At 36.9% G+C, this 15,021-nt stretch overlaps 2 protein-coding genes across 2 annotated transcripts; both read left to right on the forward strand.

Moving 5' to 3' along the window:
- The first annotated feature begins 373 nt into the window (after positions 1-373).
- Positions 374-11,300, forward strand: LOC139125717 (uncharacterized). The gene is made up of 6 exons (XM_070691817.1): positions 374-428; positions 1,807-1,962; positions 3,025-3,300; positions 3,817-4,163; positions 10,553-10,696; positions 11,247-11,300. Exons 2-6 carry the CDS (start codon positions 1,854-1,856, stop codon positions 11,298-11,300), a joined length of 930 nt encoding a protein of 309 aa, XP_070547918.1. The 5' UTR covers positions 374-428; positions 1,807-1,853.
- Positions 4,600-14,308, forward strand: LOC139126148 (uncharacterized). Its single transcript, XM_070692197.1, has 5 exons — positions 4,600-4,720; positions 10,553-10,696; positions 11,247-12,686; positions 12,903-13,032; positions 14,159-14,308. The coding sequence occupies exons 3-4, from the start codon at positions 11,423-11,425 to the stop codon at positions 12,989-12,991; spliced, it is 1,353 nt and encodes a 450-aa protein (XP_070548298.1). The 5' UTR covers positions 4,600-4,720; positions 10,553-10,696; positions 11,247-11,422; the 3' UTR covers positions 12,992-13,032; positions 14,159-14,308.
- Positions 14,309-15,021: the final 713 nt, after the last annotated feature.

Consider the following 15,021-nt stretch of genomic DNA (forward strand, 5'->3'; position numbering starts at 1 on the left):
GTGTTTAACCTTCCCGCCCAGTGTTTGCCAAACAACCAACGTCACTACGACGTTGTGCGCCCACGGCGCTGGACTTTGCCCTTTAATTATTTGTCATTGTACCCTCTTCATAACAGCGCATGTGCGACTGTACCATTATTCAGAGGTTAAGTGGTCTGCGAGTCAAATTAGATTGCGTGACCAAGTTTGAAATACATGTGGCAGTACGTGTGATTTGAACAACTGTTTTAGTTTGATAATTGTTCGTATGACGCTTCTTGTAATGACTGTATACAACACTTGGAAAAAGAATTCAAGGAACGACTCGCCCCTACAAATATAATGTGTCCAGCCACAGAGCAGCCTATGGCAACCGCCATACTATCGCATGCAACAAAGCGAGGCCAACTGTACCATCGAACGACGGGACGAAAAAAACAGGGGATAAGGTAGGAAACTGATACGACTTGAATTAACCATGGAGAATGTATTATCGCCAAGGATTTCGCTAAACGGCGGATGATTAGTGTTTCTCGTGACCGTTGGGGAAATATGAGCCATTTTACAAGCTCTCAGAAATAGCCATATGTCAGGGTAGTAGTAATGACAGTTGGTATTGAGAGATATATGTCAGACCGTTTTGTAAGAGGTTACGTAGGTTAATACTTCTTAGTTTAGATTGAGTACATGTTACCGGTCATGGAACGTCTTTGTACACCTTTGACATGAACAACAACGTTAAAATGTCGCACGCTGTCAAAGTACTTGATGTATATAGAACAGGTCACAAGTTGGCAAGGGTAATTTACACAATGTACCAGTCGATCTATTTTTAAGTGCACACCACCCACTTGAAACGGATCTAAAGGTCTGAATATTTCTGTGAAGTGAAAAACACTCAAATAGGAATAGAAGTTAACTTGTCAAAGACAACTGTTACTATAATGACATACCATACCAAATGGGATTATTGGTGACAAGAGCGTGAAGTACGAGAAAATGCCTGTTGAAGTAAAACCGCGTTAGCGTTTCCTGTTTTTACATTTTACGATGTTTTATGGTTATTTCAACCATATACGGTTGAGGTGACGAAAGAACACACTCGGTAAGTTATAATGAAAATAGTCTCTCTAGAAAACAGAAATTCCAGAAGAGGAGAACTATTACACAATATCAATAATAAAACTGATATCAAATCTAATGACACGTATTACAAACACAGTAGCAATTATTCCATGCAGGAAAATAGGCATGAAAGAATGCTTACTCGACGAGCCATGGGTCATGGTCTGTATCCGCATTGTATTCAGCCACAGAGGTTATTTGTTTGCAAGGCCTTTGTTTGAAAGAATAGCTTCAATCCCTACTTCGTGATATGCTTAGGTCACGTGCCCAGCGCCGAAATGTCGCGGGGTTAATGGCGTAGTAATAGGTAGAGACCAATGTGTCTCAACGAGATAGGGAGTTACGAGTATTACTGAGCTGCTCACGCTGGTACTATTAAAGAAGAGAAATCAAGATACTTTTTATAGATCGACATATTTAATGCCAATTTCACTTTTTCTGTACACAAGTGTAACTACCCTAGGGGTTACTTTGAAAATAAATAGCAATTTTTTGGCATGTTTTGTGACTCTTCCTTACTGCAATAATTGATTCCAGGAAAATGCTAAAACGCAGGATATTATGCATATTCGCCGTTCAACAAGGACATTACAATTACCAGTTGTTTCATTGGTTCCATAAATTATATCACGCTTATGTCTGCCATTTGGCAAATTTAGCCCCTCTAACATAATCATTATGACACCTTCGCTATATCAACAGATTTAGGGAACAAGGCAAAGTTCATGTTAAGTTGATATCGAACAGAAATGGCCATTAGAAACAGAGGTCCTGGTGCTGCAAATGAGCAAGAAGAGGAATCAGGTTACTCGTCATCGTCGACCATGGTGAAGTCAATTGGGTCTGACGATCCTAAAGGTGGGAAAAATATGAATTTATGTGTTAATGCAATATTTAATATATATACATAACTTTGGCAGTCGTATATTTTGATAATAAATGAGTGGAGAATGTGTGCCAAAGAAGAGAAAAGTACTATTTTTTCAATGGATTTAGGCTAATGTAGAAGAAAATGGGTTGGAATGTTAAAGGGACGGTGTTGTCGAGGCGCTGCTCAAAGGTTGCCAGAGACCCCTACGACCGATGTGAACTCTTTATGTAGGGTACGTTGGCGACAGATGGAAAATAAAACATGTTTGTTAACAATCAATATCGTAAAATTTAAATGTTGCAGCTCTGCTGACGTTATGGATCTAGATATCATGAATGAATTTAATTGTTTGTGAAAAAAGCCGCACACGCACAGTTCCGACGACATCCTCTCTTTAAACATGTTAAAATGGCTGCTATTGAGCTTATAAACACTCCCCTTGCCCCAAATCAGCTTTATATTTATGACGACGTGGAGTTTGGACGTGACTTTCGTCAATCGCATTACATGCACAGCCATTTTGACGTAGTGAATGTTGACTGGTTAAATATGATTTTTAAGGTTTGAACAGGAAAACGTGAAAAAGATACATTCAGCAAAAGAGCTTAAATGATTCTACGTATACAGCCCTTGTCCTTAAAATTTTTAAAGGCTGTTCCTAATGTTTGACTTTTATCCTGTTATGGCGACGGCATGTGTTTTGGCCGGTTTACAGAGTACGTACATACGATTTACACTTAATCATCGATTTCGATATAGTAAGGTTATTACACCGCAAATGATGCATTGGAACGCTAGGGCAACGCATCGTCCTAATTATCATCGTCAGCTGAAATCTCTTAGTATTTTTTATTGAGAATGCAAACATTAAAACAAGGAAAACGTCAATTACAAGGATGCTAAAAAGGTAATTGAATATAGGTGGAAATATAGATACGGTATGTTTTTTTTTCCATTTTTCTGACATGAAAGGAATACTGAAATCGATGAGGTGCACTGTAGCATTCTGGTCACTTGATTTATTAATCTCATATCTGACTTTTGTTCAGATGTCAAGAGGCGTGATTCGGTTTCTGTACCTGATAACATCGTTCACGCTATGCAGAGTCTCAAAAAGAAGGACATACGGCCGTTTGCACGGGCGCTCGACATTGATGACCCCGATATAGAAAACATCTTTGACGATCATAGACACGACGGGAATGAGGAAATAAAATACCAAATTGCACTCGCTTGTATCCGAAGATATGGCTGTGAAGTAGTGAAGTTTGCCGATGCACTTAGGAAAGTTGGTCACGGGTCAGCCGCACGAGAGCTGGTCCCGGGTAAGTTATACATGACTAAGTTGTGACTCCCTCAAGTTGAAGAAACATTTTGTAGTGGAAACATTTTTTGGTTTACTTGAACAAAGACCTATACTCATCTATCAGCAAAAATAATTTCCGAATATATAGCAACGCATCTATGTTATTTCCGAAAACTACGAAATACATGTTTTATGATAGGCCGATATCTCCTCCGATTAATGTTTCTGAGTAGGTTATTGTTGATGCTGCTTGTGCCTAAAAGCTCGTGGCCCTATACGGTATTTGGTAAAGGCTACAGCTAATTAAATCAGCCCTTTCGGCGCACCTCCTGAAACACTATCCGATCTCTTAATACCTAAATTTAATTACTTTGTTATTTTCAGGTCTAGCGAAATGTGTCTGACTCGTTTTACCGAGAAATAGTAAAAAGGACTGTTAGAATGAATAGTCTATTTAAACTATATGTGCGTTCTCTCAGGCAAGATGTTTACACCGTTCAAAAACAGTTTTGTTCTTTTTCTCATGTATTTGAAGAAGTCCAAGCGTTACAGGAGACAGGATATGATGGTGTACGGGAAGAACAAGAAGGAGAACATCACCATTGCAAAGAAGAAATCTATCAAAGGAAATATGAAGAAAAGGGATCAAGGTACTCCTCTTCATCCAGATTAATGATAAAAGACAAGGAAAAACAACCAGGATACATGATTGGCAATAAAATTATGATAACAGCATTAACGATTATCCTTCCATGCTTCGTAGTTTTCAGCAGGGCGCCTTGGCTGAGGCATTCTAGTCATCGGTACTCGGTTTTTGTGGGTATTGCTTGTGCATCCATAGCAGCACAAATGTTTCGACCGAAGATTTCCCGTTGGTTTCAGGTAAGAAAATATTCACTATTAGGTATTATTATCTCTCTCTTTAGTGATATATATATATATATATATATATATATATATATATATATATTATACACTTACACACACACAGGGGAATACAGAGCTTAATGTACACTTAGCTTAAAAGCAATCTAACGTGTAATGTGATCGAATGCAGTTCAAAGCTTGGCATAACTCGGAGTTTCTCAGATTTCAACGCTCGCCATACGACATTAAGCATTAAACTGACTTTAACTTTTTGTTACTGTCTTGTGTGTTCGAACCTCTAGTCCTTTGTTTTGGCTGGTGGATCCATGACAAGCGAGCGGTACATATTAACAAACATCATGTATGCTATCGATGCAGACTTAAATGATATTAATGGGTGCCCGTGTTTTATTATTATTATTATTATTATTATTATTATTATTATAGCTGCGCCACACATAGATATACGTAAACCTGCAAGATTCTTCACTGGTTCAGGGCATGATAAAACCCTACGTAGAATCTATGAAAACTACAGAAAAAATGAGAACAAAAATGACGTCCTCGTTGAAGTAAGTAATACATTCAGAACTTGAACTCTTTACACTTTCAAACTCTAGGAGCTTGTTGTCGCGCGACCAATTCGACCTAATGCTGTGGGAAAACATTATTTTATTGAAGTTTGACATGTGAATTTAATCGTCTCCTGCACGTAGATGTAAGTTTTAGCATCATAAAAACGAACATAATTATGGTTAAGTTACTATTGAGAGCAATTTTTCTTATCGCGAAATGACAAAGGAAATATTCCACATATTATAACCGCTAAACGTGGACAAAACGCTATTTTTCTTTCTTTGCTCATGATTAGCAGTTTTTATATCACTTTGTAATATGTGCGTCGTAAAGGATTAACCTGGGTGTCCAGCATATTAAACTGTAAACTTTCCTTTGTCTGGTATCATCAATTTGTAATCATAAAGAAAACAAATGATCACAACGGAAGGAGAGCATGTAAAGATATGTGTATCATGTATGCAGCTTAAAAACGCGGATAGTCATCAACAAATGCGGGCATTTATTGTACCCTAAATATTACAATATGCGAATGAGGGAAATTTGTATTTGTATACCTAAAGTAGACTGGCAGGTAACGTGATTAATCAAAAATCCAAAGGATATATGCACGAGTTCTTTCTGAGTTGGCCATGATCAAAATGCCGAGGTTGAAAAGCGTAAGGACAACAGGAAGTGAAGGTCTACTTTGAATAAAAATGAAAGAAGAAAGAAGAATTTCGATGAAATAAACTAGGATGCGCATCGGGCTTTGATCCTAAAGTGCTTAACACAATTGAATCTTAGAATTAGACACTACGTGACTACAGTCAGATACAATGTCAGAGTATGACTTTGACAACTCTTGAAAATTCTCTTCAGCCGCAAACTTAATGTCGACGTTAGCGATTGATCAACACAATAAGGATCATGGCTGCTGTACAAGTGTGCTTCGAAAGGCTTACGAAACACAACTTCAAGAACTAGTTGATCAATCGCAATTTCAAAGTAAATAGTTGAAGTCTGTACTGAAACAACGCACTTCTGTGAAAAAAGTGTGGGAAGGAAGGAGACGCTTTCTATCGGTGTGTGAATCATATAATCACCGATAAAACTGTACAGGCACAACCAATCTCTAAACAGGATTGGTGCAAATCATGTACCCATCTGCGGACTCCGGACAATAAGTTTACTCGACAAGTTGATAATTATCTTATCGACGATAAACCCCAAATAACTGTCCAACATCCTTATTTACTTATGTCTGCAGAGTAGTCACACGTTTTCATATGATATTATATTACACAAAACTAATGAGTCTATAGTTAATAGTCGCGCCAGCGGCTTACTGACTACGCATGCGCTTATTCATAATATACTATGCGAGTTACCGGAAGTGTACCCTTCTTTTCATGATGGGCGCCGCCATGTTTTTTTTTTTGAGTACTCGTAAATAAACAAATACGAAACAAATTACTATGATATAACATGCCTTTTATAAATTATACCTCTTTTATTAGCCAGTAAATGTGATTATACACTTTGTCGCTGATACAAAGTATCGTTGATATAGATAAACGGAGAAAACTGTCGTGCATATGAACGGGGGCATACGCAAAGAATGCTGGGATTGAATTATAGAAGAGCGCCCCCTGTGTCAATAATTAGATCAAAAATTGCAAGTTTTTAGACGGAACGCTATAGTTTTTAGCTTGCAAGTGGAAGGTGGGCAGTGCAGTTACCATTGCAATGATAATTATTGCATAATACGTCCCTTTTTTAACGCCATAGGCTGTTATCATTGTAAAAATTGCCAATTTTTGTCCAGAATTTTTACACGCTACAGAAAATCTATACCTGCCCTGCTGCAGGGTTTGACGTCGTGTAAGTACGTGAACTGCTTTCATTAGAGGGAAACTGGGCATAGTTGTCATATAAACGTTTATGAAGTAACAATTACAGTTTATCATGAATCAATACAAATAGCATTGCCAATCTTAACCCCTGGCGCGACCCACAAGGGCTCAGCCCTATATAATATTATTTAAAATTACTATTAGTTTAGTTTTAATAGTCTCTTTAGGTCTCTGTGGCTGATTCACGGTGAGCAACGTCTTGTTAGTGGCAAAAATAAACATATTAGGGACTAGTCAGTTTCTTTGGCCTGGGGGTGGATTCGTGAGGGTAACTCTTTTTTACTTTGGCTTTAGTGATTCACGATGCTTTTGAAATAAATAAATAAATAAATGAATAAATATATATATATATATATATATATATATATAATATATATATATATATATTATATATATATATATATATATATATATATATATATATATATGGCAGTTTTTTGTCTATGGTAGTAAATCGGAAGATGTTCCTGGCCAAGACGTTTCGCCCAGTCTTTGCTGGGCTGCTTCAGTAGGCCCTGTCCATTTCATTCCTCTGCTGTCCTGTCATGTGATGTCACATGATCCAAATGGTCTATTGTCTTCGATTGATACCATTATTTCCATGGGTGTTTAGTTTTTTTATCCAGAATGTTTCACGTGTTAGTCTACATGACTTATTGTTCCATGTTTTTTCAAGTCCAATTATTTTGAAGTCGGCTATTTGGTGAATTGGTGAATTGAAATGAACTGGTACCGGATCTTGTTTGTTTTTTGCGTGTATTGTAGATAGGTGATTTTGCATGCGAGTGTATATTGTGTCACCAGTTTCGCCCACGTACACTATGTGTCTGCATTGTTCACAATATATTCCATATATCACGCTTATTGATTTGCAATAGACATCAAATCAGGTCCAATAATCGTTATCATTCAAGGTAAACTATGAAATTTACCAGGTCCAAGGAACATATAGATGATGACAAAGGCAATGGGGCCATCTTGAACCACGAAATAGTGGTGGTACCAGGTGTCCGGAATGGGTAAGCGTACCCTGCCAGCTAGCCGCACCCGTCAAGATTGACCAAAAGCGACAAATTCATTGTTATTTGGTGAATTCATCAAATTACTTTTGTGAGTCAAAATTTGGTATGCTGTCACTCATCATTTGAGAAACAGACAGGTCATATTTGGATACAACATCTCCGTATCTACCGTAGAACTTCTTAAATGATTTCACTAATCTACTTTCTGAGAATCCTTGCCTCACTAACTTTTGAGCTAATAGGCTGTGTCTAACTCGAAAGTCTTCATATGAATGGCATGCTCTACTGTATCTGAGGAGTTGTGAAATATACACACCATAAGCTGGAGATGATGGTATATTGCTCGACAAAAAGGGAAAGTTTATGATTTCAAAATTGAAATCGTCTCTTTTGTCATACAGCTTAGTATATAGTGTATTATGTCTAATTTCAAACAATACATCTAGGTATGATGCCGAGTCCACACTTTCAGTTGTTCCTTTTATTTCTAAATCATCTGGGTAGATATGGTGTAGATAATTGGATATACCAGGATTGTTTAAACTGATGAGATCATCAATATATCTGTGGGTGTTGTTAAATCGCTTGGCAATCCTTTTACACCCAGATTTCTGAAGTGATTGCATGAACTCTGCTTCATACGAATATAAAAATAAGTCTGCAAGAAGTGGGGCGCAGTTTGTGCCCATGGGAATGCATATGGTTTGCCTGAATGTCATGCCAGCAAACTTGATAAATATGTTGTCAATTAGGAAACATAGCATTTGAATCACCTCAACATCACTGTATTTGAGCTTGGCATCACTGTTGTTGGTGAAATAGCCTAAGTTGCGCTTGATGGCAATGTATTCATACCTACGACTACCATTCTACCATTCTTGATGTGTCCCGTAAATTTGAAGCTGGTGTCATTTGGTCCTCGGAAAGTAGATGTTGTTTTCATGTGTTTGCAGATAGCGCATCTTGTAGCTTGCCATTGGTATGATCCTGCCTTTTGTTTGTTGAATAGTCTGGAGTGTTTCTTGTGGATCAGTATCGATTCGAGGTTTTGTCCCTTTTTCCATGCAATCATTGGTGGTTGCGGGAACGCTGATTTGCATCTTTCGGATTTGTGAAGTATGTTCAGATGTATTCTCAAGATTTGCGATACATTTTGAAGTGCATTGGTGTATGTTAGCGGGAATATATATATATATATATATTATATATATATATATATATATATATATATATATATATATATATATATATATATATATATATATATATATATATATATATATATATAATATATATGTAATCATGTACCCATCTGCGGACTCGGGACAATAAGTTTACTCGACAAGTGATAATTATCTTATCGCGACGATAAACCCCAATAAAATAAATGATCACCGCGGAAGGAGAGCATGTAAAGATATGTGTATTATGTAGTCCTTTGTTTTGGCTGGTGGCTCCATGACAAGCGAGCGGTACATATGCTTTTGAACCCCAATATATATACGCTAGCACTAAACCCCAAAATGCCGATAAACCCAAATCTATATATATATATATATATATATATATATATATATATATATTATATATATATATATATATATATATATATATTATATATATATATATATATATATATATGTATATATATATATATATATATAGAAATAAGATATCTGTATGTTCAAAATTGTTCGGCGCGCCCTTCGGGCGTATTACTTTAAAACAGCATACATATTTTCCAGCATGCCCTTGTGCCGCATGACTTTCATATATCATACATATATATCAGAGATATCTGGATATTTAATATTTTCGGCGCGCCCTTCGTGCGCGGTACTTTTATATATCAGAGATATATGTCAGAAACATCTTGATATTTGTAAATTGAAAGTCTGTTTTGGAAAATGTACTAATCATTGTGTTCTCGATAGTTGTCTGTTTTCTCTATGATGATTAATTATGAGAAAGCAACACGATGCAATGATATTCACAATCACATTTTTCTTACAACAGTTCTGGACTCTGCTTGTGCATAGAAATTGTGGAGTACATTCACGGCTCATTCAAAATACTGTATTGAAACTTTAGATATGACAATTTTAAGTTCATATCTTACAACTGCAAAACAAATATATATATATATATATATATATATATATATATATATATATATATATATATATATATATATATATATATATATATATATATAGTTTTACCTTTGTCGCTCACGGGGGGTCACCCTGTTTCCAAAGCCGGAACTTGGGTAACCCTATTTTCAAGTAGGGGGTCAGTCACTTTTTGACGTCGGCAAAAAATAATCCACCCCCTGGCCGAAGAAACTCACAGTCCCTTAATAGTAATGAGTTAGGTTTGATGTATAACATTCGATGGTACTTTGCTTTTGCAGGTACAATTCTTATGTTGAGAAGTACAAAAAACATTCAGTGAAAATAAGTTATTTTACTTTGTCTGACGAGTAAGTATAATAAGGCTCTTGGCCATGCCGCCGCGGGACTTCAACCTTGTAGGTCGCTTCCTATGCCACAGCATGGCATTGTTTATGTTGATTCTTTTGTAACGGTTGAGTGGTTTGATTAGACAAAAGACGTGTTGATCAACAACAACCGCATGTGTATACTGGTTCAATAGCATAATCTTGTGGGTACCTAGTAGTTAAATATATGTAGACATAAAAAACCTTCATGAAGAACAGTAACTTGCGGACATTGAAAACCACCCCATTCTTCCAATGCAAAATTGTCATATAATGACATTTATTTGTTAGAAGAGATGGCAGTTGGCACTAGATCAACTACGATAATATGACAAGATATTAATTTCACTATGAAATGGTTTGCAGATAATGTAATATTGATATTTGTTGTTTCATTAATTTGCTTTACAGGTTCTATACGGCATCGGTGGCTGTGGAAAGACGGAAATTGCCAGTTCATATGTCTGGAATAATTGGAGACGCTATGATCATGTGTTTGTCTTAAATGGGAAATCGAACAGTTTTCTTGACTATGGGTTCAAGAAAATGTTGGAGGTATCTTTTTTTACATATCCAAAGTTTGTGTTATTGGCAATAAAATAAATAACTAAATAAATAATTTTATTAATAAAACTAATATTTTCTTAGTTCACATGTCCACTCTGTTGTGCCTACTATGATTCAGACATAAGATTTTATCATCGGGTACGTTATCAGCCTGTTTTATAAGGAAAATGTATCAAAAATCGTAAATGTTGCAAAAACCATGCCATAGATCGTTCATTCGTATATTATTTAGCCTTGTCATAAAACCACAAAGAAATTCCAAAGCAAGAAAGCCGGTAAAACTTTGTCGCTCACATCCATTAGACGCCTACCCACGTCGAAACTGGTTTATTGAATGAAATACACTTTCATTGATATTAGTAGTCCAGATTCTTGGTCGATATTAGTGAATGGATCATCACTTGGGCATTGTGAAATACCATAACATACTTTAAGAAAATAGACCCTGACACTATGTCATTAGCAAAATCAATGCCACATTTGTTTGGCTATTTCAATTATAATGCGTTTTCTCTGTTTCTCCATTTTTAAATGTTAGAATATGAAAATGGATTTATCTGATGCAGAAAAGGTCCACATAGTATTCGACTAGCTGCCCTTCACAAGTTGTCACAGCTAACAGGATGGCTACTTTTAATTGATGACGTAGATGACCCTCGATTTATTAAACAAGCTCTCCCTAAGTCAGCAAATCTGAAAGGCGGACATATTCTAATGACTTCAAGAGTTGGAACTGAATGGGACGACTGGTTTCAAACAATCACGACATTAGTGCAGCCTCTAACGCCAGAAGATTCTGCTCTGTACCTTATTCGACATACCAAGTCGCCTTCAACTCTACAAGAGGCAAACTATACTCTGGAAAAACTCAAGTCAAGTAACCGTGAAGAATATGATGCTCTCATGTGGCTTGGTGGTGAGGAGGGATTGCATGGACTACCCCTGGCACTGAAGCAGGCGAGAAATTACATTTCGAAAAATAATGTAACTTTCAAAAAGTATAAACAGATGTACGAAAAGTGTAAGCTGGGTATGCTCGAACGCGATCACGACAGAGGATTACTTGAGGGTTGGATGAAATTACATGACATTGACATGGAACTGGAGTCAACCTTACAAACCTGTATTCAGAAACATGCTCATGAAATAAAAACTTTCAGCGAAGAAACGTTGCAAGATGACGAATTCAAGATGACGAAAGATCAAGCTGCAGCAGTAAAACGAGCAATTGATGAAACGAGTTCACAAGACTTTGTTGAAATCGCAGATCTGAGTCGCATGAATGTAGTAACGACCTGGAAGATTAATTATGAGGAAACAGTAAAAGGCAAACACACAAAGGAATTTCTTCAGCTTTGTTCTTGTCTTACAACACGCATACAGACGGCTCTACTGGTAGATGGTGCAAGGTATCTCAATCCCGGCGCTTTAAGAGATTTCATCATTCCACGCCAGGGTATAGGTCGATACGGAACCAAACAGATGATAGAGAAGAATACCCGTCTGCTTTTTCAGTACATTAAGCACTTTTCCTTTGCCACTTATGTTACAAAATCCGAGGAGTGTAGCCACGCTCGCAGCCTTGTACGCATGGGGGAGTATACGGTCCACCATCTCCTGCAGCTTGCTGTGTTTACCCGTTTCATCAGCAAAGAGGAGAAGGTACAATGCCTTAACAACGCGATGAGTATCCTCGAAAACCTTTTTCCGAAACTAAGGGAAATTCAAGATGGTTCAACAGGCGTCTTGCACGACAGACATTCCATCATTGCTCTACATGCCCAGGCACTGGCAGAAAAAATCATTCTGATGGAAAACGAAGAATTAACCGACCTCAACGAAATAAACGCCTTTTTTTCAGCTGTTAGTAATTACCTGTTTAGACTTGGGCGACCACGTGATGCGAAATTAATCTGTAAAGCGATGGTACAGTTCAGAGAAGGACGCAAACCCGTTGACAAACTGAAACTAGCTGAAGGTTCGTTTCAAAATTACCAATTGTTCAAAAGATCCATGTAGAACTACAATTATATCTGTAAATTGTCACGTCATAAGTAATTGGTGTGAAATGCATACAACTGGTTTAATTGTGGTGTATATTATTTTTAATTAGACAGAATTTTCATTCTTGATGTTTGATATTTCAGAAGATTCATAGCCAGAAGTAACAAGTATTGTTCATTTATTTCTCTAGTGCTGAGCTATCTTGGAGAATGTTACTTTGAAATGGGAAAGCTTAAAAAAGCGGAAGAAACGATTCCAGAAGAGTTTGACGTTGTTTAAGAAAGTGAAAAAAGACGAAAACGACATGGATGTTCTTTCAGGTAGGAAACATTTGCTCTACCAAAGCTGTTTCAATTTTACGCGCTAATGCAAATTCTGCGCAAGTCGATATGCAAGAAAATATGCTATTAAAATCAGCTCATGAGAGGAGAGGGCGTATTATAAAACTTAATTTTCATACTCATGTATTTGCAAAAATAGGGGAGATTCGTGTACATTAGACCAAACTGAAGTTCTATGTTAGAGTCCATATATTCTAGTGCACACATGGGATTGATCTGAAAACCACACCTACTGGAAGGCTAGACAAGAGTGTCATGCATAATACGAATAAGATACTATCACATGATAGGAAGGGCAAGATCGCGATATGTTATCTGGCCAAGGAATTGTGACATGAGAGTAATAGAGTAATCGCTCACGAAGAGAGCCGCCTAAGGCGGCTGCAGGCAGCTCACTGATACATTTACATGTACGTCACTGCAGTACGCCAAGGGTGTTTTTATGGACTGCTTGGTCGCCAGTATTGCAATCCCACGATGCCAGTGTTTGCATCGTCGCCACGTTACGGCCCAGCTTTAATAGATTTGACTCTGATAAATTTTGCAAGCAATAAACTTATAAAGTAACTAAGATTTAAAATTGAACATATCTTAAAGCGCATAAATAAGTTTTCGTTTGGAATGAAAAAAATAATACAACTTGAATAGCATCCGCCGCTCGCTCGCTGGAATCCATTTATCAGGACATATGATCAGGGTCCTCGCCATAACTGTATCTCGCTTAGTATTCAGGCTCAGCGAGCTGCCGCATGCGTAGCTAGCGAGGCCGCGAGTCAATCAACATCTCTGACGAAGATGAGTATCTTATAAATGTCTTTGTCAAAAGCCAAGCTACGTCCAACAGTGAACTGCCACCTTTTTTGAAATTAAATAGCTGCGCCAGCTTATTGGATTACCCTACTGTGACATAAATGGTGATGCCCGAGCCGACGGCAAGGGTAAAAATTAACATTACTGCCATAAGCACCTGCTCAAGAGCAGAAAGTAATAATTTACGTGATATTATTAACGTTATGTGTTCGAATCCGATCGAAAATCTACCGAATTGATCTAAAGACTGACAAAAATTAAGTATTTTAAATAATGTACGACTTTTATCTTTCAGCTCAACAGCGACTTGCGAGAGTATTACAAAATAATAAAGATCATATGGATCGCGAGGAAAAAAGAAATGAGGTCGAAACTTTACTCAAGAATACGCTGAAGAAGAAACGAGAAGTATTGCATTGAATAACGATCAGGACAATTTGAAATTGCTAACGGTAAATGTTTTGAGAATAATGTTCCTTGGGTGAAGGTCCTGAAACCTTACATGTAGTTACAGACTGAATTAGTGAGTTTTGGTTTTCGATCATTAGCTCAGAAAAGCATTTAGTTAGTTGTAATAAAACACAGCGATATAAAAATTTACCAGCTACGAATTAACTTAAGATTAATTTATGTATCAAATGCTATATACTGGTTTATATTCAAATTAGATCACTAAAATTATATAATACATAAAGGTGTCTTTATAGAACGATAATTAATAGAATAAGACGTTTAGGTCATGAAAGTTGATGTCAGAATCTATACTAAGTATAAATTCTGACATCAACTTTCATGACCTAAACGTCTTATTCTAGTCTCTTATACTCGTTTATGACCGAAGGCAGTGCACTTTTCTCAAGAGAGCACATAGCTTGTATTCAAATACTTATGTTGGTCAATGAAAAACGTACCCGAGATTGTTGTGAATGAGTAATTGTGTCGTGCATAATCTGTCATGGTAATTTTATTAATTAAATACAATACTTTTAAAGGGATGTCTCAATTGATTTTTTTAGACAATTCAGAGTACATGATACCGGGTAATGCTCAGTAAAAGAGATAACCACAGTTTGCGATTACTAAACACAGCTTCAGCAACACTTTTTGAATGGGGTAATCTATTCTGTATCAGCATTTCATCAGCTAGGTCGGTTTTAT

This window comes from Ptychodera flava (assembly GCF_041260155.1).
Source record: "Ptychodera flava strain L36383 chromosome 3 unlocalized genomic scaffold, AS_Pfla_20210202 Scaffold_26__1_contigs__length_13983176_pilon, whole genome shotgun sequence".
NCBI classification, from domain to species: domain Eukaryota; kingdom Metazoa; phylum Hemichordata; class Enteropneusta; family Ptychoderidae; genus Ptychodera; species Ptychodera flava.